The sequence below is a fragment of the Eptesicus fuscus genome, chromosome 19 (genome assembly GCF_027574615.1).
Source record: "Eptesicus fuscus isolate TK198812 chromosome 19, DD_ASM_mEF_20220401, whole genome shotgun sequence".
Lineage (NCBI taxonomy): Eukaryota > Metazoa > Chordata > Mammalia > Chiroptera > Vespertilionidae > Eptesicus > Eptesicus fuscus.
Window position 1 is genome coordinate 29,862,308 of NC_072491.1, and position 23,713 is coordinate 29,886,020.

At 44.0% G+C, this 23,713-nt stretch overlaps 1 protein-coding gene and 1 non-coding gene across 3 annotated transcripts; both read right to left on the bottom strand.

The window, feature by feature from the left end:
- Positions 1 to 15,742: 15,742 nt before the first annotated feature.
- RPS20 (ribosomal protein S20) lies at positions 15,743 to 17,186 on the bottom strand. Of its 2 annotated transcripts, none has more exons than XM_008143329.3 (4): positions 17,057 to 17,186; positions 16,722 to 16,821; positions 16,346 to 16,419; positions 15,743 to 15,957 (listed from the first exon to the last, which is right to left on the bottom strand). In XM_008143329.3, the coding sequence occupies exons 1-4, from the start codon at positions 17,057 to 17,059 to the stop codon at positions 15,775 to 15,777; spliced, it is 360 nt and encodes a 119-aa protein (XP_008141551.1). In that variant the 5' UTR covers positions 17,060 to 17,186; the 3' UTR covers positions 15,743 to 15,774. The 2 variants fall into 2 exon arrangements, with proteins under 2 accessions (XP_008141551.1, XP_028003778.1); XM_028147977.2 differs by lacking the exon at positions 17,057 to 17,186 and adding an exon at positions 16,959 to 17,050.
- Positions 16,494 to 16,559, bottom strand: LOC114232151 (small nucleolar RNA U54). Its single transcript, XR_003618198.1, has one exon. It is a non-coding gene; the product is annotated as a small nucleolar RNA U54 (small nucleolar RNA).
- Positions 17,187 to 23,713: the final 6,527 nt, after the last annotated feature.

Consider the following 23,713-nt stretch of genomic DNA (forward strand, 5'->3'; position numbering starts at 1 on the left):
TCCCCAAGATCCTGACTCCGCTCGCACCGGAGGGCTGCCTGGCAGGACACTAGAAAAGTGTCCCCAGGGAATATAATGTTTTCTCAGGCTTGAGAGCCACTCCTCTAAGCTTTGACCCCTTTTGCAAAGCTATCATCTCAAAAGAAGACCAGCCTTCTCTTTCCTCAGATGGTTTGGTTTCCCAAGGGAGGAATGGAGGAGGAAGAGGGAGAAAATGTTTTGCCTTTTTCCTTTCTTATGAGCACAAGGCTCACTGAACTTAAAATAAAACTTAGAAGCTTCCCACTGGTGCCTTTAGTAGAAAGGGAGCCCTATCCGGTTTGGCTCAGTGGATAGAGCGCGGACCTGTGGACTGAAGGGTCCCAGGTTCGATTCCGGTCCAGGGCATGTACCTTGGTTGCAGGGACATCCCCAGGAGGGGGTGTGCAGGAGGCAGCTGATCAATGTTTCTAACTGTCTATCCCTCTCCCTTCATCTCTGTAAAAAACCAATAAAATACATTTTTTTAGAAAGAAAGAAGGGGACACTGACTAGGTGCCAACGCAGCCCTCCAAGCATGCCTCCCTGGATTCTGCCAGAATCTACTAGAGAATCACACTGCCCAGGCCTTCTTTTAGGGGAGGTTCTACACCTCGAGAGCCTTGACCCCTGTCCCAAAGTGCACAAGAGGTCAATAGAAGGAGGATAGGTCAAGGGCACTGAGATAGAAGTATCAACTCATTTCCAATTTTGCCTGTGGTAATGGCTTTCTTTTGATCTCTCCCTTTGCTCAAACCAACTACATCCGGGCAGTAGCTTCCAAAAGGTACTCAGTGCTGAAACACCAGCATCTTGACACGTTCAATGGACTTAAAACAGATGCTCGCCCTGTGGCTCATCTAGCCCTTGGGATTTGACTGCCACGTTCCCCAACCAACCCATTGCTTGCGTTCTCAGCCACAAGCACCTCTCAGATGAGACCCCACCACCAGCCAGCCTTCCCCTCAGGAACATCATCTTCTGCTTCTGCCTCGTGGAATGGAGACGTCAGTCTGTGTCCCCTACATTTTGACTAAGAAGTTTTTAGATTAAGTGGAGATGGGCCTTGCCTTCTTCCCGATGTGTTTGCTCCCTTCTGTGTTTGGGCACTTTATAAAATTACCTCTCACTCAGATAACAGTCTCTGAAGGTCTGGCAGGTACTAGCACTAGTCCACAGCTGAACAATCAGTGCATTTAAGGCCACAGAAGGAATAGATTTGTTTCATATTATTTCCTTGCAAAATGAAGCAAATGAAATACTTTTCTAGTGGCATCTTCCCTGGCTTTGGTGGGTATTCTAGGTGGGCAAAGGAATTCCTTATAAAATGCTCCACTGGAGTCCACATAGATATGAGGGGAAATTTCTTGTAAGTAATTTCATTTTTACAAAAAAAGGTCATGCATGCATTCATCATAAATTGTTTTTAAAAAAACAATTTATACAGAATATGCTGTTGAATAAAATGCTTTGATAACATTTATGCTCCATTTTCTAACATGAAGATATATTAAACTGATAAAATTTTATCCCAGAAAGTTCTAATCTGATAGGTGTGTAGGAAGAAAGCCTTCCAATTTAATTTTTGTGTTCTTAGGAGTCTAAATGCTTCTGAAAGGAGCGAGTGCCAAAAATGTCACAGGATTCTCAAGACGGCCACCACGTGATGTTGGATACATCCCTTACATGTGAAAGTATTGGGGCAGTCTTGGTGGCCTTCATCTCTAGGTCCTTGGAAAGCTATTAGAAATCATCTGAATTGGCCAATGTGCAATATCAACACAGAACTTCTGGAATCAAGGGTGGCTTTATTCCCAACACCAAATATGTAGATGCATATTTCAGAACAAGAAAACAATCTGAAAAATTTTTACACTGATGCTGGGCTTGGACCCCTTAATCGATAATCTGTTACCCTTAAGGTCAGATGTGTTTTTGATTTCAGGTTTGTTTTTTGTGTTGTGTTGTTTTCTTTTAACTTAAGAGGTTAATACAAGGATTATTAACTGACTATTTGGTGGTGAACACTGGAGGGGGAAAAAAAAAACTTTAAATAAAATATTCCTGCCAGAAACATGCCTGAACTCATACTAAGTGGGATGAATATAGCCTATACATTGCTTTAGGTCAGTTTTTGCCTTCAAATGAGCTCTAAGATGGGTTTCAGAGATTTTTGGACTTTGGAATTGTGGATAAGGGGACAGACCTGTACCCAGGGAGCCGGAAGGATGTGCGAGACCTTTTAATATCAGTGGTGTATCTGATTCAAATGGAGGACATGGGGAGTGTGGCTACCCAACACCCATTATATGCAGGCCTGTTCTAAGATGCAAAACAGTTATGTGTCTCTTTAAAACAACGCAGTCATTAATATAATCTCTGATCACATGCACCTCAGGGAAGTCTGAGACTTAGCCGTTCAAGTTGGGGAACATAGCGGGTGGTTTCAGTTGTCCACGAGAGCTGCCGGGGTGCTGTGGTGGCTAGGATAGTTAAGGGATGCGGACGTAGGCTACATTCAGAGCTCAAAAAAGGCCACACACACAAAAAGATGCTCTTTCACGTGAAAGCCAGGCCACGTGGAGCATTACATTCTATTCTGAATGCTTGATGGCAGAGCCTCAAATCTTAACTCCCCTGGAAAGGTCACTTTGATGTGGGCGATGGGGTGTGCGTGGAAGAGTGGGGAGCATGTCAAACGAGGAAGTCTTTGGGCAGTTGGTGGGAGCCACAGCACGGATGTTTTGATGAGAGAGATAAGTGAAATCATTTAAAAACATTTGCTCTGTCAAAGGATTATATTGCAAGTCGTTCTTTGTACGACATTTTTTTCAAAGTAGGTCATCACGCCTCATCTCCTTTTTGTTAAAGTACTTAACCCTAAGTAAGGTGTTCCGTGGGCTAATGGTAGTCATTCGGTACAGTGCTTCATTGAACAGCTCCCCGAACACAGGAACCGTGGGTGTGCGAGGGACATGGGTGTTCAGTCTCAAGCTGCCCGCTTTCCGGGGACAAGTACGCTGCCGATGCAGGTAGAGCAAGGGAAGTATCATAGGGAACGGCGGGTACAGAATGCGAAGATCATTCTGAGAGATCACAGAGCTGATGGCAAGAACAGGCTTCATCCATAAGTGACATTAGGGATTAACTTTGAAGGGGACAGGGCCCAGTGGCTGGCTCAGTGGTGGAGCGTTGACCTATGAACCAGGAGGTCACGGTTTGATTCCCGGGCAGGGCATATGCCCAGGTTGCAGGATCAATGATTCTCTCTCATCATTGATGCTTCTGTCTCTCTCTCCCTCTCCCTTTCTCTCTGAAATCAGTGAAAGTATATTTTAAAAACTAAAGTAAAAGGAGACTGCAGGGAGAAGGCTCAGAGAAAGGACACCACACAGCAGGAGTCGGGGCAGAGAAGTGCGGAGGCATGGAAGGACAGGGCCCCCAGGCTGTTAGCATGCGGCTGTGCTTCGCAAAGAGCATGTACCAGCATCGCCTGGGAGGCTTCTTGGAACAGATCACTGCTCCCCGCCCCAGAGTGTCTGGTTCTGGGGTGAAGGTCCGGGGAGGGACCAGGCCATGGGGGCTGGCCTTCCTGGCCCTGACCATCCTTTGGGACCCACTGGACACCCAGGGGCTCAGCAGCAGGGGAAGCCAGTGACCCCGGAGGCGGCACCTCCTGGAGAAAATGTGAATCCGGGAGAAGTGCGGACTTGGCTAGGCCACGCTGGTGGCAGCAGCTCACGTCTGAGGAGCACAGCACAGAGCCCCCCCCCCCACACACACACACACACACTCACACACACATCACACACACACACACATCACACACACACACACACTCACACACACATCACACACACACACACATCACACACACACACACACACACACACACACACACACACACTCACACACACATCACACACATGGTCTGTGGACCACATTGCCTGGCCTCCTGCCGGGCCCTGCTTACTGCGCTCACCTACAAAGTGAGGGTGAGAACAGCACTTGCCTCACAGGGTTGTTCTGAGGGACAAAGGCAGAAATATTTCCGTATAAGCCGCTCACATAGTTGAGTGAGTCAGTGTGTTTGTGAAAGACATGAAATCAAGATGTTTGTTAATCAAGCTGTTAAGTGCAATTTGACGTCGGAGAAGCTCGTTAGGAAGCCCAGTGGGCGGCAGCAGAGGGATGGGTGTGGAGAAGCAGCAGAGGGATGGGTGTGAAGGAGAAGCAGCAGAGGGATGGGCGGGCAGGAGAAGCAGCAGAGGGATGGGTGTGGAGGAGAAGCAGCAGAGGGATGGGCGGGCAGGAGAAGCAGCCACAGGCCCAGCGGAGCAAAGAGGGGCTCCCAGACCCACGTGGGCCCTCGTGGGGAGACACTGCAGCCGCAGATATGATACCTGGAGGGCCTTGGAGAGAAAAATTATTTTAAAACTTTTCTTTAATGACAGAAAGAGATCTCTTCTCATTATTTTAATATACTGCCTCCCATCAAATGTAGGCGTCCAGGTTTTGGTGTTTTCAGGCATCTGTGTTAACTTTTTAATGAACATTTTGGGTAGAATGGTAATGTACTTAAGCAGAGATCTTAGGAAGAAAACTTAGTTCTCACTGTTCTGCTCACAAGAGTTCTGCGAGGGTAAGTTCAGTGCTGCCCAGAGTATGGATTCTTCTCCCCCTGTCCTTCCTGGAACTAAACGGAATTGAACCGGCCGCATAACTTTCCCCACCTCAGCACAGCAGTGAGATGGGTGCTGAGAAGGGTAGCAGCGAGGCTCTCAATTAGGAATCATGTCTGTGAGAAGCCTTATTTCTCATTAATTAGTTCATTTTGTTTAGATTCTCAACCAGGGACACCTTGCTTATTTGCATAGTCTGGACATCTTTCCTTTCTTTCCTTGGGTTAGCCTCATACAATTTGCCCAGTTTTGTAAAATCTCATTATTAATCAAAACTTTTAAAAATATCGATGCTATTGTTGGGCCTAGTCAACTTCTAGAAATCTCAAATATCTGAAATAATGTAAAAATGCTCGAATAACTTGTAGGCTCAAATGTACTCATTTCACCACTATTTACAATTCAAAATTATTGAAACTTTTTAAACAGCTGAGTTATTCATTCAGTCACTCTGTAGTAAAGACCTGATATGGGTCCAGAATTATGCAATACTGAAGATATTTATGGACCAAGTTTAGCCAATTAGAAAGGAAAGATGAACTGAACTGCATAGAACATGTTAAGTGACATATATGTAATAAAGTGAGATAATATCCATGATACATTCTTAAATAGAAATCATCAGAATATAAAATTATTTACAAAGAATGATTAGACCTATTTTTTTTAAGTCATAAAGAAAAAAGAAAACACTTCAAGAGAGCACACTCAAATCTTAACAAAAATTGAACTGGGATAGTTTTCATCTATCTTTCAATTTCTGTCATTACATATTACTTTAATAATGGAATAGAAGAGAATAATGGAACTAAATTCTCCTTGTAGACTGAACAAAATCAATTAAAATAAACAAGTTGGGTTTTTAAAAATAAAATACACCATATTGATGGGGCTATGTCAAAGTAACACAGGAGCCAACTGAAAATTTTCCCAAAAGCCAAAACTGGGACAATTTGAGTAACAAAATAAGTAAATTAGTATTGGATTATAAACCAGAGTATGAAAAAATGTATATTCATGAACCCACACTGGTATAAATAGTTAAATAAATAAATAGAGGAGAAGAGAAAAGTTTCCCATGCGGAGTAAGTCCAAATAATTTATGTACTTTGCCTTCAAAGAGATGAAGCATAACACCCCACTCAAGTGTGCACTGCGCACATGGACTTTCTCCCAAAGCGCATGCAGTCAGGCCAGAGGGGGGAGATAAACTTACTGTGGAGAAGCCTGGCAAGCACCACCTCAGCCAGGTGATCAAAGCCACATCAACAGTGATTTGTCCTATTGATAGTGTGTACCCTTGATATGACACGATGAAATGGCATTTTACCCCTGGTCTTTCTCCCCCAAATCCATAGCCCCAGTCTACTCATTAGAAAAGCATCAGATATATTTCAACGGAGGGGCATCTTCCAATATACCCAACCAGTAACCTTCCAAGCCATCAAGTTCATCAAAATCAAAGACAGTCTGAGATTCTGCCACAACAAGAGCAACAACCTAAGGAGACATAATGGCTAAAGGCAAAGTGGTGATCTGGATGCGACCTTGGAACAGAAAAGGGACATCTGGTTAAAACTAAGGAAATCTGAATAAAGTGTGGACTTGACTTAATAGTAACATGGCAATATCAGTTCCTCCGTTGTGACAAATGCACCATACTAATGTAGGATGTTAATAATAGGGGAAAATGGATGCAAGGCCAATGAGAACTTGCTGTACTGTCCTTGAAATTTTTCTGTAAATCTGAAACTTTTCTAAAAATAAAGTTCATTAGCAACAACAACAAAAGATAAACAAGTTTGTTCTTGGTACCAGGAAGTCATAGTTACTATCCTGGCATTTACCTTTATCCAACATCTCAGTTACATTATTTAAGAAGTCCATCTTTTTTTCCATTGTAGATCCTTATTTATAAAGTTAAAACTTCATTAAGAACAAGAAGTGAACAGAATGTTTTTATCTGACTTCTGAAAAACACCAAGTAACAAACCAACCCATACCATAAACCTTAGACGGTTGGTAGTCAATTCTAGTCAAATACCTCAGGGGACAGCGCCATCTAGTGTTCCATCACGAAATGAACCAATGGTGGTTTCCGTTACTTCTCTTTTACCCTCTATCCTTTCTAGATGCGATCTTGGAACAGAAAAAGGACATTTGGTTAAAACTTAAATTCTGCTTCAAAACTGGAAAAAAAGAAAAGGCAACATATCTCCCCCCCACCGCCAAGAAAGTACTCATAATCTCAAATGACTTGAGCAATCAAGTGGAAATAACTTGGTTTTGTTTACAACATTAGCCTAGAATCTTTGTTTATAAAATGCCTACTTTATGTTCAAAACTTCAGTCCAAAACTAATATGCATGAAAGATATTTAATCAGAAACACACACTTACAAAAAAGTGTAGTAATATAGTCACATTTTAAAATTTACAAAATAAACCTTATAAAACAGCAGATCTCAATTCTAAGTGTAGGTTTCAGAAACTGCAAAGCTATACATTAATATTGTGTTATTTAACTTTAACCCAACACTTTACATATAGTTCCCTTGCTTAATAAGTTTATGCTTATTTTAATATCATCATGTTATTCATAAACTTATACATTTAGTAAGAATAAACAGTGAAAGAGGAAAGCATGAGCTCAATTAAGGTCTAAAATTACTCAAGTGAAAAACAATGAAGTGATTAGTTAACATATATTGTTTTTGAACCAGCATGACTTTTAAAAATATGTCATAAAAGAAACACAGCTGAAATAACTGGCACCTTCCAATTGCAAATAACCAAAGTAGCAGTTTGCCTACAGTATAAAGGGCCAAAAGTTACTTTCCCCAAATTTCCTCTGTAATTGGCATATAGAATAAGTGGGACAAAGAAAAACACGCCAGCTCTGGCAAGTTCAGTTGGTTGGAGCATCGTTTCGTACAACAAACTGTGTGGGTTCCATCCATGGTCAGGGCCCATAAGGAAGGCAATCAATCAATGTTTCTCTCTCTCTCTCTTTCTCTCTCTTTTTCTTACCCAAGTCAATAAAAAACATCCTTGGGTGAGGATTTAAACAACAATACTCCAGTTAGTATAGTAGTCCTCACTTAGCTGTGGTTTTGCTTTCCTTGGTTTTAGTTATCCACAGTCAACTGCAGTCTAAAAATACTATATGAAGAAGTCCAGAAATAAGAAATTCATAAGTTTTAAATTGCACATAGTTCTGAGTGGCATGATGAAATCTCACGTTATCTTGCTCTGTCCAGCCTTGGACATGAAGCATCCCTTTGTCCAGAGTCTCAATGCTATATATGCTCCCTGCCTGCCTGATAGTCACTCAGCTATCAAATATCAAGTCACCCTTATTTTACTTACTAATGGCCCCACACTGCAAGAGTAGTGATGCTGGCAATTTGGCTTTGCCAAAGAGAAGCCACAAAGTGCTTCCTTTACGTAAAAGGGTGAACGTTCTCAACTTAAGAAAGAAAGAAAAAAATCATATGCTGAGGTTGCTAAGATCCACAATAAGAATGAACTTTCTGTTTGTGAAACTGAAGGAAAAAGAAACCTGCGCTACTTCTGCTGTCACATCTCAACCTGCACAGTTGTCGGTGGTGTGTGACAGGTGCTTAGTTAGGATGGAAAGGGCATTACGTTTGTGGGTGGAAGATGTGAACAGAAAACCTGTTCTGATTAATGACGTGTTGGACCAGAAAGCACTGAGCCCATACAAAGACTTCAGCAAGGTGTCCCCTAAAATGAGTGATACCAATCTATTTACTGCAAGTGAGGGGTGATTACACAAATTCAGGACTAGGTTTGGACTGAAAAATAGAAAAACTACTGGAGAAAGAGAAAGAGAGAGAGAGAGAGAGAGAGAGAGAGAGAGTGAGGGGGGAGAGAGAGAGAGAACATTCACATAACTGTTTTATGTATATTGTTATAGTTGTTCTATTTTATTATTAGTTATTGTTGTTAATTTATTACTGTGCCCAATTTATAAATTAAACTTTATCTTAGGTACGCATATATAGGAAAAAACATAATATGTTACTATCCACAGTTTCAGGCACCTACTGGGGGTCTTAGAATGTGTCCCCCATACTGTAATTTGAATAGTCCTTTTGCCCTCTCTGATCACAAAGACATATTAAGATAGACCATTGAAGCAATTATTTCCACCACACCTTGGATTAAGAGGTTCAGCCTTGTATTAAGAAGTCATCTGTCAATTGGGGGGCATCTGTAATACTTTCAACAATAAAAATAAATTTTAAAAAAAGAAGTCATCTGTCAAATAAGATGGGTTTTTGTTTTTGTTTTTGTTTTTCCAGATTTCACTAAGATTCAGTTGGTAGAGAACTTAAAGGCTCTGATCATTTATCCAGGCTATAATTTATCTTAGTTTTCTTTTCTTTTCTTTTTTTTCACACAAAAAGCTCTCTTAGGTTTGGGACTTAAAAGTTTTCCTGAACTCAAGCAACTTACTGTCCAACTTAAATGATGACATCTGGCAGATGCCCAGCTAGCTCAGTCGGTAGAGCATGAGACTCTTAAATGATGATATCTGCGGTATGGTATATCTACTGACAATTTGCCACATTTTATCAGTTGATGTGGGTTTCTTTAAGATTTTAAAATTGATTTTGAGAGAAAGAGAATGTTTAGAGGTAGGGAGAGAAAGAGAAACATCAATGTGAGAGAGAAATATCGATCGGCTGCCTCCTGCACACCCCCTACTGGGGACTAGTGCAGTGGGGAGGAGCTGCCTACCCCTCCAACCCCCACAAAAATAGAAAAACCAAAACACAGGTGGGAACTTTAAGAGAAGAAGGTGGGGATCTTAGGAGTGCTGGGAAGAATGGCCTTTTGCTGTGCTGAAATGAGGAATGGTGGGTCCCGGGGTGAGGAAGATAAAATTCATCTCCTAGGCAGCAGAGGAGTGCCAGCCGAGAGCGAGGAGAGGTGCCCATCAGGGTATGTGTGGGAGCAGCCCGTGGGCATGCTGGGCAGGGGGCTCACCTGCAGTGACCTGTGGGCTCTGTGGGACTCTCCCTCGCTGTCCATGGAGAGCAAAAGTAACAGTTGCTACTGGATTTCATTAGAGAAACCTCATCTATAGACTGAGGATGCTGCCCGGCACCCCACAGGGCTATATTCAGAAGTAAGTGAACTGCTGTGTGTGAAGATGTTTGCACAGTGTCTGGCATAGAACAGCCACCCCAAAAAAGATTTTTATTTTTCACATCTCAGGATATGACATTAAGGATACTTACAAGTAAGAAATGTTGGGGATCCAATCGGCATATTCCAGGGATTCGGCGGGGCTCCCGCTAAGTGAAATGTGATTTCGCCCTCTCCCACCAAGCAACCAGGAGCCCTCGGGCTGGGACAATGGGGACCCTTTCTCCTCTCCTGAACCTTGGCCCCGGGCCAGCTCCCTGAACGCTCCTGTCTTCTTCCTGGAGCCTCCCACGGATGCTTCCCTCTCAGCGGCAGCCCACCGGGCTTTTTATTCTCCAAAACAGCATTCTCTTCAGCTCCCACTTTCTTATAAGGCCCTTTCTACTTAAAGGATTTCTTATTATCGAGAACAGACATTATGAAATAAGAAGGCACAAAGTCCTGGTCCTCCAGTGTCCAAATCCGGAGCCAACAAATAGAAAGCCGGTGGGCTTCTGCTCTCTCTCTGCCTTCTCCTGAGAGGGAGGTTTCCACAGAGACCCCTCCTCCTCACCCCCAATATCAAAGGGAGGGTGCATTTAGTTGAATTTTCTTTGAGAGATGTCCATGGTTACAAGTTGATTTCAAGATAAATGAAAATTATAGACAATAAGCACATTTCCTTGTTTCGTAAATGAAGTAGGATTTCCATTTTAATTCAACTCCTCACCGTTTGGTGTTTGTTGTAACTTCAGGAATTGTTCACTGATTTTGCAAAATTTTATACATTACTGTGATTATAGAAATATACCTTAGGGTTGAGTAGATTTAAAACAATATAATGACTTTCAGTGCCATTGGTGAGTGAGTTAAGGTCACAGAGTTGGGTTTTTTTTCATATATACTTTTCTTATTATTTCAGAGAGGGAGAGATAGAAACATCAATGATGAGAGAGAATCATTGATCGGCTGCCTCCTGCATGCCCCACACTGGGGATCAAGCTGGCAACCTGGGCATGTGCTCTCACCAGGAATTGAACCCGTGACCTCCTATTTCACAGGTTGATGCTCAACCACTGAGCCACACCGGCCAGGCAAGGTAACAGTTTTATAATTGAATGAGGTCTGGGGTATACATCACTGCAGGTGTGAATACATTTCCACCAACTACACAGGCAGATTAATGACAAAGGGGATATTTTAGTAAATTTTCAAGTAAAAAAGAAAAATCACCCTCAGGAATGTCTTCAAAGTTGCAGTTAGATTGTGCAATGATTAAAATTTGCTGTAATAAGTTTCATACCAATCCTGAGTTCCTGGGATTAATAACAAACATACAAAGATATATTGTGCCGTGAGTTCTGGGACCTCCTGCAGAACTGAAGAGACATCCTCAGAGACATGGACAGGGTTGGTGGAGAGGTCCTGAGGGCTGGTCTTAATGCCATCACTCCCTCTAAGGGGCCAGGCAGTGTCAGGGTAGGGCACCATGTTCCCAGATAAAAGGCAAAGAGAAGGAATATCATAGCCCCTGTGTTCAGAAGGGCATGAGGAAATGAAATGGGGGGGTCCAAGTGAGAGTGGCACAATTCCTCTTGGTTCTGTAGAAGGCCCAGGTAGGAGAGAAGAGAGCTGAACATGATCCCAGATTTATTTATTACAACATACAGCTCTCACGCTTCACAACGCCCATGAAGCTTCAAGGGAAGAAAGAGAAAATAAGCAACCAGCCCCATTTGGTGGGGCTCCTTCTCTTCCCTCAATGTCCAGGACATCCTGACCACAGATCTCCACGAAGGACAGCCAGAAGATGCAGGAGGAAAGGCATAGAGGAAGCTGGTTCAATTTGTACCCTTGATTCTCCAACCAGTTTTAGCTGCTTACTTAAAAAGCAGCTAATTAGCCCTAACTGGTTTGGCTCAGTGGATAGAGCATTGACCTGTGGACTGAAGGGTCCCAGGTTCGATTCCAGTCAAGGGCATGTACTTTGGTTGCGGGCACATCCCCAGTAGGGGGTGTGCAGGAGGCAGCTGATGGATGTTTCTAACTCTCTATCCCTCTCCCTTCCTCTCTGTAAAAAAGTAAAAAAAAAAAATTTTTTTTTAAAGGAGCTAATTATTGAGGAGCTGGCATGGGAATGAAAAGGGGCCTTTAAAAAATAGTAAAAGAGGAAGAAGAGAATGGAAAATGCTAACAGCTTATCAGGCATCTTGTTTCTATATCTGATACACTACTATGTGTTGGCTAAATCAATTCAGTAGCATCCACCATTGAATGATAGAATTTTTAGATCCAACTTGGGGCAGGTTGGCTTTTTCTGTGTAATTATAGAAAAGAGGATGTCCACATTAGCCCAACCAGTGACTCCCAGAATCACAAGAGAGAGTCACGGTAAACCAACTAAGTCAAGACAAGAGGTATCTGGGAAAGTTAAAGGCATTCGTACGTATATGAGGGGAAAGGAGTAAGAAGGCAAGACATTTGTTAATGCTAATTTTTAAGGGGAAGAATAATTAATTGCAAAGATTAATGTCCCTGTACATAGACTAAATAATGTCATTTACTACAGCTCACTATGTAGAATGTTTATCCTCTTTGATGTCACCTGCATAGAAAAATGATGGCATGGTTGTTTGTGGAGAGGCTCACAGGATACAGACCTTCTGTAAAGGATTTGGGGAACCTCTGAGTTCTGAGATAAAAACTTTCCTGTATATTTACCTTCCACAAGAAGAGAATATTTCTTCTTTGGCACCTTCTCTCTTTTTTTTTTTTGTCTTTTTTTTTTTTCCCTTTGGTACCTTCTTAAACTGGTTCAGTTCCCTGACTGAAGTCAAATAGCTTTTCAGTACAAGTAATGTATCACAGAAAAGAGAGGACCAAACTCTATTTTGTTTCTATATCTGAACCATTGCTCATGTAAACGGTGAAGCTATTTCAATGTGAACGTAAATGCATTACTCTTCCAGCCCCCAATAAGTTTAGTACCCACCTGGCACCACATGTAGTTATTACAGTGTTATTAACTATATCTCCTATGCTGTACTTACACCCCCAAGACTATTTTGTGACTACCACTTTGTACTTCTTAATCCCCTCACCTTTTTTCACAAAGCCCCCTCCCTTCTGGCAACCATCAATCTCTGTATCTATGAATCTTGAACAGTTATCTTTAGATCAATTAAAAAGAATTAATTTACCTTCATTTATTCCTTTCCCTACATTCTTCCATTCTTTATATAAATCTGTGTCTGACCTATACAATTTCCTTCTGCCTGAAACTTTCTTCTAATATTCCAGGATAGGTCTGTTGGCAATGAATCCCCTCAGGTTTTGTTAGTCTGAAAAAGTCTGTATTTCTCCATTTTTAAAGGATAATTTCTTTCAACACTGAAGATCTTACTCCATTCTCTTCTTGCTTGTATGGCTTCCGTGGAGAAGGCTGCTGTAATTCTTATCCTTGTTCCTCTATAGGCAAGTTACACACACCTCACACACACACCCTCCTTCCCACCTGCCCCTGAATTCTTTCAGTTTTCTCTTGTCTTTGCTTTTCTAGTTTGAATAGGATATGCCTAACTATAGATTTTTAGGTATTTAACTGGCATGATGTCCTCTTAAAATTCCTGGATTTGTAGTTGGGTGTCTGTCAATAATTTTGGAAAATTACCAGACATTACTTCAAATATTTCTTCTCCATTCTTTCTTTCTGGCATTCCAAATATGCATGTTACAACTTTTATAATTACCCCATAGCTCTTAGATGTTTGGCTCTGTTTTTTCCACTTTAAATTTTAGTTTGAGAAATTTCAACTGACCTTTCAGCAAGCTCACTGACTTTCCTCTGCTTAGTCTAGTTCAGTGGTCGGCAAACTGCGGCTCGAAAGCCACATGCGGCTCTTTGGCCCCTTGAGTGTGGCTCTTCCACAAAATACCACATGCAGGCGCACACGTACCGTGTGATTGAAACTTTGTGGCCCATGCCCAGAAGTCGGTTTTCGGCTCTCAAAAGAAATTTCAATCGTTGTACTGTTAATATTTGGCTCTGTTGACTAATGAGTTTGCCGACCACTGGTCTAGTCCATTGATGAACCCAGCAAAGACAGTTACTATGCTGTTGACTTCTAGTTTTGATTCCTTTTTAGTTTCCATTATCCATGTTCATAAATGTTACCTTTTTCCATGAGCCTTTCCCGTATGCATGTTATTCCTAATTACCTTTCCAATAATTTCATTTATCAGTGTCATCTATGTTCTGATGGCTGCTTTATTTTTGCCAGTGTTCTTGCCTTCTGGCATACCTTTAAGTGTTTAGACCTTGAAATTGGGATATCTTACCAGGTAATAAAACCGAGGTAAATAGGTCATTTATGTAAGGGTTTGTTACTCTGGCTAGGAGATGGACTGTGCTTACTGTTTGTTGCAACTATAAGCATTAATAGGCTTCCAATTTCTCTAGTGGCGTTTTTTTCCTTCGCTCTTGATTTTGGGACTTCTCTTGAACTACTGTATCTTGAAGCTCTCAGCTCTAATCCATTATTGCTAGTTATCACATTTTATTAAGTGTTAGGTCATGGGCGAGGGAATTTTCTAATCAAGTCTATTAGTTGTCCCATCTCAGGGGTGTGGTTAGCATTTCTGACTCTTCTCCCCCAGTATAGCTTTTACTCCCAGCCCCTCCTAGCTTCAGCATGTGTTTTCCTTGAGACAGAAGGCTGAAGTAGGATAAATTAGGGCTGGGTTCTCTTCCTCAGAGGGCATGTTTCAGAACTGACTCTTCAGTCCTTCCCCTTGGAGGTCAGGCCTGTTAGAGAGAAGAGGCTCAGTGTTTCCCTGTGGCTGTTTCCCCAGACAATTCAGGAGCTTTTAGGAACCCTTCTGGGAACCTACCTGGTGAGGTCCCGAGGAAAAATCTGTGAAATGGTCCCTATACCATGATTATAGCCCTGGTTTTCACTTTCATGCTAGTGTGCAAGCAACCTCCAATAGTCAAAATTGTTTCAGTACTCCAACAGCAGCTTCTGCTCTAGGTATCCTATGGTTGTGATCAATTCTCTAGATTTGGGGATGGTGGCTTGCCCTGTGACCTCAGTTCTCTGATTGGAACAAGAAGTTTTGACATCAGCAATATGAATCACCACTGGCTATTAATGCTTCATCTAGAAAATTGTTACAATCCTAACTAGCTAGCAGTTAGGACTTAAAGCAGAAAGGAATCCAACAGGGGGGTGTCTATTATTTGGAATCCAACCCACCTTTTGGTGTACAGGACAATGCTCCAACTAAATGAGCCACATTGGCCAGGACTAACCTAGGGCATTTTTGAGAGTAAAAGGGAGACTTCATTATTTACATGGGGGAAACAGACATAAACCAGAACTCTCCCCCACAAATTGGGGTGTACGGGCAGCAGCTACTAATAACCACGGTCACATCATAAAAGGCAATAAAGCCTAGGTCCTAGGAGATTAGAGTAGCTCCTTTTACTCTTCATACTGACTTTATTATCTCTATAGTTTTGTGCATCTCCATAGATTTTCAGCACTGTATACTTTTAAAAGTAAAAAATGAGTTATTCCTCACTAGAACTCCTTACCCCCCTCCCAAAAAAAGTTTTGTTAAGTCTCTGTAGTAATTTTAAAATAAAAATCCTACTTTTACAAAGCTGTTTATACCAATATTCTCAGATCTCTAGCCAGAATTAAAACGAGGAAGTCCTCTTGTAAACATGGGTAACATTATTCCTACTAATTGTTTTATAGTCATATAAGGAAGCTCACATCACATTCATTGTGCACTTTAGAATCATACCAGAACCTTTTGTACTACAAATCTATATCCCTAAGATCTGCCAGTATCATGAATAAAAGTCAACAAAACTTTAACAACTGATAAGCCAATTTATTAAAAAGCCTGATTTAAGCATCTGCAATGGTGACTTCAACCTCCACTCCCGGCTCAATGCTGATGGAAGTAATCTGCTTGACAATCTCGGAAGGGCTGTGCAAGTCGATGAGCCGCTTGTGGATCCTCATCTGAAACCGATCCCAGGTCTTAGAGCCCTCCCCACAGGGAGTCTTCCTTGTAGTGATTCTCAGAGTCTGCACGGAAAGAGAGGAAACCACGCGTTTATGGCTTTATGCTCATCCCCGGGACATCTGGAAAGCTATGCTCAAGTAAACTCCGCCTTCAAGTTTCCCAGGGCACCACTCCTCTTCACATAAACCCGTTTCAGAGGCTTTCAACTTACGACAGCGAGTCCCTTTCCCCTCAGCCCCCCCGGAGCTGTGGCTGGAAAGCACCCCCACCCCCTCAGGCAGCCGCAGCAAAGAGGCTCCCACTGCTGCCTCTTAAAAATCAGATGCTCTGTGGGAACCACCCTCTCTCTACCGGCAAGCGGAACTTTTGGCAGCCAGGCCCTTATCCCGAGTCAAACCTCGGACTTCCACAACCACGATCGTAAAAGCAGCCCCTCCGGGTTTACTTCACCTTGGTCGGCATCCGGACTGGCCCTTTCACTTTGAGATTCTTTTCCTTTGCGCCTCTGATCAAGTCAGCACACACTGCAGAGAGAGAAGCACACACACCCTTCAGTTCATCCCAAACAACCCGAGCCGCCGGAAGACGTGTTAACTGCTGCTGGCTCAGAATAGCGTATCCGACTATCACCGTCATTCAACAGGCAATTATCTCCTCATCGCCAACTACGAAGGACCAGACACAGGAGACATGAAATACCATCGCTTTTGTCTTCTCAAAAGCAAGCGACCTGTGTCACCTTCCTTCCGAGTCCACCGTGCACCGAAGAAATTAACCTCCTGGCCCTTTCGGCCCCAAGGTCTCCCCACCCCCCGAAGCTACTGACCCTTCTCCAGGGACTTGACATTGCGGCTGGTGAGCGTGATTCTAATTCGGTGAATCGCCACCTCTGGTTCCACGGGTGTCTTCCCGGTATCTTTAAAAGCCTACGAAACAAGTGAGGGAGAAACACCAGGAAAACTTTTTAAAGCCTGCCCCTTCTGGGGACCAGCGTGACCCCAAGCTTCCCGGGTTCCTCCGCCATGCCAGGAGCCCCTGGACTAAGTGAGTCTCGTTTACTCACCGCCTCCCCCCAGCCCGGCATCCGTCCCCAGAAGAGCGCGAGGCGCGGGCCCGAGTCCCGCGACCGCCGCCACCGCGCGGCGCCGCCCTCCGCCTCACCATGGCTGCGGCGCGGCTTCCTGACCGACTTGTTCCTCGGCGAGAGCGAACAGCGGTGAGTCAGGAGCGGGCGGGACGGAGATGCACTACGGCAACCACGTCTTCCTCAAAGAGAAAGGCGTGCAACCCGCGCGGCGCTTATATAGCTGCGCTCGCGTCTGCTTCCGGGTCCCGCACGTCTCTCCGCGCTGCCCCGGAAGAGGAATTGCCCCGTTGGCGCCGGAGGCTCTAGAGGCGGCTGCGCGAGCCGGGGCTGGAGCGCCGCGGGGGTTGGCGGGAAAAGCGCAGACTCGGGCGCTCCCTGTCGGCCTGGCGGAGTCAGAGCCCCTGAAGATGGCCCCCCCCCACCCCCCTTTTCCCCCTCGCCAGCGCCAGCGCCAGCGCCAGCGCCAGCGCAGTACCAGGACAGGGAAAATGCGACCTGCCCTAAAAACCTGAGAAACTTCTTTCTGGAGAACTTACCTCCGGCGAAGCGACTCCTGTGGTTTTTACAGTGCAAAATTCGCTTCCCACGCAAACCGAGTCACTCGTTCTCTGAGTAAGTGGGTAAGTTTTCTGAGTTTAACTCACATGGGGATTAGGAAAAATGCTTCTGATAACCTGGGCATGCTGTTTTTCAAAATTAATAGGTAGTTATTTTTCATAGCCTGAAATATCCTTTGGCCTCCCAGACCTCTATAAGCATCTACACCTGTTTCTAGAAACCACTGTATCTTGGGTTCTCCCCTTCCAGGAAAATGAGGGATTTTCCTGGAGCAGGTTGTATATCTGGAGGCCCAGCCTGGAGACTCAGTCTGTCTACCTGATTCTAAGACATGTTATCTCCTCTCTCTTCCCATGAAGTAATGTTGGATAGGACCCTTCAAGATCCCCCTAATACTGAGCATCTATATATATAAAAGCCCAGCGACCGGAACAGCGGGACCACCAGAATGATCTGTGGCTATGACACGCACTGCGGCAGCCAACCAGTCTGTTCTGGGCCCGGATTGGGGATGGGGCCGGCCAACCGCCCGTAGCTCCTCCCCCTGGGCTGGCCGGCCTCATGGGCACCCATCGGGTTGGGCAGGCCAGACCAACCTATGCACGAATTCGTGCACCGGGCCTCTAGTCTACTCATAATCAAGTGTGGGACAAAGTACAGTGGAAAAAACAAGAGTAGTCAACTGACATAGTGGCCAGGAGTGTAGTGGGTACACATATACAGTAAGCCCTCGATTTTGCGGATCTCGATTTAACAGACTAATGGACAAAATTTCCTATCCCTATGTCATATGTGAAAATTAACACCCTGTTAATTTTAAAATGCTTTTAACCAAGATTTGCTTGTAATTAAATTAACAGGTTATTTTTTGTTATTAATTCACTGTTATTTCTAACACATTTTAGCAACAAGGCTATGTGTTGGAAAAACCATTGTAGCAATTTCGCCGACATAAATATTACCTTATATCCAAGAGTCGCAGCTTATAAACAATGTTCAGCGAACAATTAGCACGTGATCACTCGGTATTGGTTCTGTTGTGGACTTTCTGCAGCAGTTTTAACGTGGGCCTGTTCGATGTTCCCACTTGCTGCGCTAAGCCACATGCCAGTTTGTGCATTTGTTTACTCGTGGTGACTGGTGGTTTCACGCATTTACTACACCTGTTCAGTATAAATTTAAAATTACAGTAATACATATAGAAAGCCTTTCTGTGAAATTAAGCTTTTCATACACAATTCTAATTACACAAACGTGCCTACGTAAGTAAAAACAGGTAAACTAACTAATTTGTCCATTTTTAACATACCCATTCGGAAAACCTACTTTATTACATAATGGACTTTTGGGTTTAACGGACACCTCCTTGCCCAAATTAGTCCGTTATATCGAGGTTTTACTGTACCTAAATATGAAGGGCTGTTTAAATAGAATGAAATACAGGGCTGAAGGAAGAGTAAATAATCGCATTATTTTACATGTGAACCTCTGAGTGCAGAAGAGTTATTTGCTCAGACAAGGAATTGGTGAATGACAGAGCTCTGACCCCTCCAATTAGGACTCTTTCTTGAGCCTTTCTCTTCTGTTCCTTGGAAGGAAATTATATTTGAAATGCTTATAAAATAATAGTATTGATTAACTTACTTGGTGATAACTGGCTTTCTTTGGCTTACAAAGAATATATATACTAGATTTTGCTGCCATTTAACAATTCATTTACATGTGAAAATTGGATATTGTCCAGTGGAGCTATTCTAAAATGTCATCCATTGGCTGTAAATATTAGTAGAATTTCCAGCAGAAAAACAAAAACCTGCATTCTTGTTGTATTGGCTGTAACCAAAATGAGACTTCATAATTTAGGGATTTAACTTAGCAGTATATAGTTATCAGCAAACAAAAGTGCAATTGCCTAAGCTCCCCGGGATGTGATCAACCACCATTGCATTAGTACTGAAGGTGAATGCGCATTTTCACAGCTTACAGCAGCATTCACGTTTTACCACTGCTCAAAGGACAACCAGAGATTCAATGATGGAGAAGGACATTGGTGATTTGTTCCAATAACAAATATCTACATCTATTCTTAGGCTTGCATTCCCCTTTAAGCACTTGAGGAAATGGTGAACAAATTAACTTCCCTGACCGTAGAAAAAGAATTTCAGTATAGACAAAGGCAAAATGTGGCCAGGAATGCATGGGAAAAATTGTTGATGTGACTGGAACTAAGGAAACAGCTGGTTAAGATAATATGAGACAAATGTAATGAAAACCTCACTATTTTTAAGTTGATAAGTAGTTTCAAATATTTTGTTGTATTTTTCTCTTGAAAGTTAGCAGCTGCTATAGTCCCCAAATCTTAATTTAATATGTAATATTTTAATATTAGATATAAGATATTCATTAAAGAAAAAGTAGAATTTAAAAGGATGCACAAAAGAAGAAAATGCCACCAGTCAGAGATAAACCGCTGTTTATACCTTCAAATGTGTATATATCTCTTTATATTCTATACAGGATTTGGTAAGTTGCTTTATTCACAGAATATTTTGTTACAATAAATATACTTCTGCAACATCTCCTTTGATGACTGAACTATATGAATGGTTCATCATAACTTATTGAACTAGTCCCCTATTTTTAGACATTTAGGGTATTTTTTTGTTTTTCACTCTTGTGAACAATACCATGAGATACATGCTTCTAGACCAGTGGTTCTCAACCTTTCTAATGCGGCCACCCTTTAATACAGTTCCTCATGTTGTGGTGACCCACAGGTTGAGAACCGCTGCTGTAGAGCCTAAGACCATTGGAAAACACAGATATTTACATTACGATTCATTAACAGTAGCAAAATTACAGTTATGAAGTAGCAACGAAAATAATTTTATGTTGGGGGTCACCACAACATGAGGAACTGTATTAAAGGGTCGCGGTAGCCAAAACCGGTTTGGCTCAGTGGATGGAGCGTCGGCCTGCGAACTGAAAGGTCCCAGGTTCGATTCCGGTCAAGGGCATGTATCTTGGTTGCGGGCACATGCCCTGTGGGGGGTGTGCAGGAGGCAGCTGATCGATGTTTCTCTCTCATCGATGTTTCTGGCTCTCTATCCCTCTCCCTTCCTCTCTGTAAAAATTCAATAAAATATATTTAAAAAAAAAAAAAAAAAGGGTCGCGGCATTAGAAAGGTTGAGAACCACTGTTCTAGACCAGGGTTTCTCAGTCTCAGCACAATTGACATTTTGAGCTAGATAATTCTTTGTTGTGGGGGCTATCCACTGCATTGTAGAATGTTTAATGACATTTCTGGCCTTCACCCACCAGATGCCTGTAGCAACCTTTCCCCTCCAGTTGTGACAATAACAAGGATCCAACATTCACTCCCCAATAGCCCCCCACCATGAACCGCTGCTGTAGATGAATCTTTACTAGTAGCTAATTTTAAATGTCTTGGATCAATTGCTACATATGCTTTGATAGCTTAATCAAAGAATAAGCATATTTTAAATACTTTGGAATTGGGTAAATTGCCCTCAGGGAAGGTTAGACCAAATAGATGCTTCTAGCAGTATGATGGAGATTTTGTTTCTTTGTAAAATTTAAAAATATTCTTAAGACCATTACAAACTTTGTTTTAAATATCTCTTGCCATAACCTTCCATTACCAGTTTTCGTAGTTCTTTACAGTTAGTTGTAAAGACTTTACTGCAGTTATTTGTGTCTTTCTGCGTTCGGCCATCTACTGGTCTGTTGCTGCAATGACAGTGTCATCATACTACCGGTACTTCCAAAAGGAAATTTACAGCAGTGAAAAAGTAATTCAGGGTACATGTGTGTATTTATGAATAACGTTATGACAGAAAAATGTCAAATGAATGTGGATGACTCTGTTTAAACACTGTTTGCTGAAATTTTGGTCTAAATAAATTTATGTTAAAACATTGAAGTCTGAAATTTAAGAAAAACCAGAGAGTTTTACCAAAGAATGCTATTTGCCTTCTTTTGTGAGATGATTGGAACCTATGGCTTTAACCGCACACTAATTCTGCTGGGTTGCTTTTATGTGGTGGACAGCCTCAACTATGGCCCCAGTGATCCCTACCACCTGCTATGCACACCACCTGGAATGCTCTCCATTTGAGTGTAGGAACCTGTGACTTGCTTCTAAACACTAGAATTTGGCAAAAGTGCCAGGATGTCACTTCCCTGAATAGATTACAGAAGATTCTGACTTTTTTTTTTTTTTATTGAATTGTTTTTGACTTTTATTTGTTGATTTCAGAAAGAGAGGCAGAAGAGGGGAGAAATATCGATTTGTTGTTTCATTTATTTATGCATTCATTGGTTGATTACTGAGCTACCCAGTCAGGGCGAATATTGAATTTTTTAATTCAGATTTTTTCCTAACCAGTACTATATCTTTTTTTTTTTTAATTTCTTTATTGATTAAGGTGTCACATATTTGTCCTCATCCCCCCATTCCCATCCCACCCCTCTCCCCACGCATGCCCCAATCCCCTGTTGAACTTAACCGTTGGATAGGCTTATATGCATGCATACAGGTCCTTTGGTTGAACTCTCCCCCTCCCCCCCCCCCTCCCCCCACTCTCCCCTATCCTCCCTCCGAGGCCCGATAGTCCGATCGATGCCTCCTTGCTTCTGGTTCTGTTCTTGTTCCTCAGTCTATGTTGTTCATCATTTCCCCTAGATGAACGAGATCATATGTCACTAGATATATACTAATAAGAACTGAATGTGAGACGAGCAATAATAGTTATGCTGACAGGCAAATGAATCAATCTGTAGCGAGCTTCCCCCTGGACCAACAGTTCTTTTGAGACCCAATTTCGATGTCCAGTAGTTCCTTATGTGTACATGTCAGCACTGACCCCTCAGCTCTGGGTGGTGGACAAATGGTGGTAATGGAGGTCCGACTCCCTCTGGTTTGGTCTCGGCCGAACCCAGGGGCACGGCGTCACCCGGACTAAGGGGCACGTGGCCTCACCCATACCCAAGGGGCGCGTGGTCTCACCCGGGCCTGGGACCCAGCCTCACCCGGATGGATCCAGGGGCGCACGGCCTCACCCGGACCCAGGATCTGGCTTCACCCGTACCCAGGGACGCTTGGCCTCTCCCAGACCCAGGGGCACGTGGCCTCACCCGGGCTTAGTTGCACAAGGCCTCACCTGGATCCAGGGACACATGGTCTCTCCCGGACCCAGGGACGCTTGGCCTCTCCCAGACCCAGGGCCACTTGGGCTCACCCGGGCCTAGGTGCACGAGGCCACATCCGGATCCAGGGACGCATGGTCTCACCCGGACCCAGGGACGCTTAGACTCTCCCAGACCCAGGGGCACGTGGCCTCACCCGGGCCTAGGTGCACGAGGCCTCATCCGGATCCAGGGACACATGGTCTCACCCGGACCCAGGGACGCTTGGCCTCTCCCAGACCCAGGGCCACTTGGGCTCACCCGGGCCTAGGTGCACGAGGCCTCATCCGGATCCAGGGACGCATGGTCTCACCCAGACCCAGGGACGCTTGGCCTCTCCCAGACCCAGGGGCACGTGGCCTCACCCGGGCCTAGGTGCACGAGGCCTCACCCGGATCCAGGGACACGTGGTCTCACCCGGACCCAGGGACGCTTGGCCTCTCCCAGACCCAGGGCCACTTGGGCTCACCCGGGCCTAGGTGCACGAGGCCTCACCCGGATCCAGGGACACATGGTCTCACCCGGACCCAGGGACGCTTGGCCTCTCCCAGACCCAGGGCCACTTGGGCTCACCCGGGCCTAGGTGCACGAGGCCTCACCCGGATCCTGGGACACATGGTCTCACCCGGACCCAGGGACGCTTGGCCTCTCCCAGACCCAGGGCCACTTGGGCTCACCCGGGCCTAGGTGCACGAGGCCTCACCCGGATCCAGGGACACATGGTCTCACCCGGACCCAGGGACGCTTGGCCTCTCCCAGACCCAGGGCCACTTGGGCTCACCCGGGCCTAGGTGCACGAGGCCTCACCCAGATCCTGGGACACATGGTCTCACCCGGACCCAGGGACGCTTGGCCTCTCCCAGACCCAGGGCCACTTGGGCTCACCCGGGCCTAGGTGCACGAGGCCTCATCCGGATCCAGGGACGCATGGTCTCACCCGGACCCAGGGACGCTTGGCCTCTCC

Bases quoted from the DNA above. Each gene is read 5' to 3' on its own strand.
- RPS20 (XM_028147977.2), bottom strand. From the start codon at position 16,979: ATGCCGGGCTGGGGGGAGGCG. The intron at 16,420-16,721 runs GTCAGTAGCTTC...CTCTCTCTGCAG, and splicing joins TGTCAAGTCCCTGGAGAAGG to TGTGTGCTGACTTGATCAGA. The intron at 15,958-16,345 runs GTGAAGTAAACC...CTTTCCGTGCAG, and splicing joins CAGTCCGGATGCCGACCAAG to ACTCTGAGAATCACTACAAG.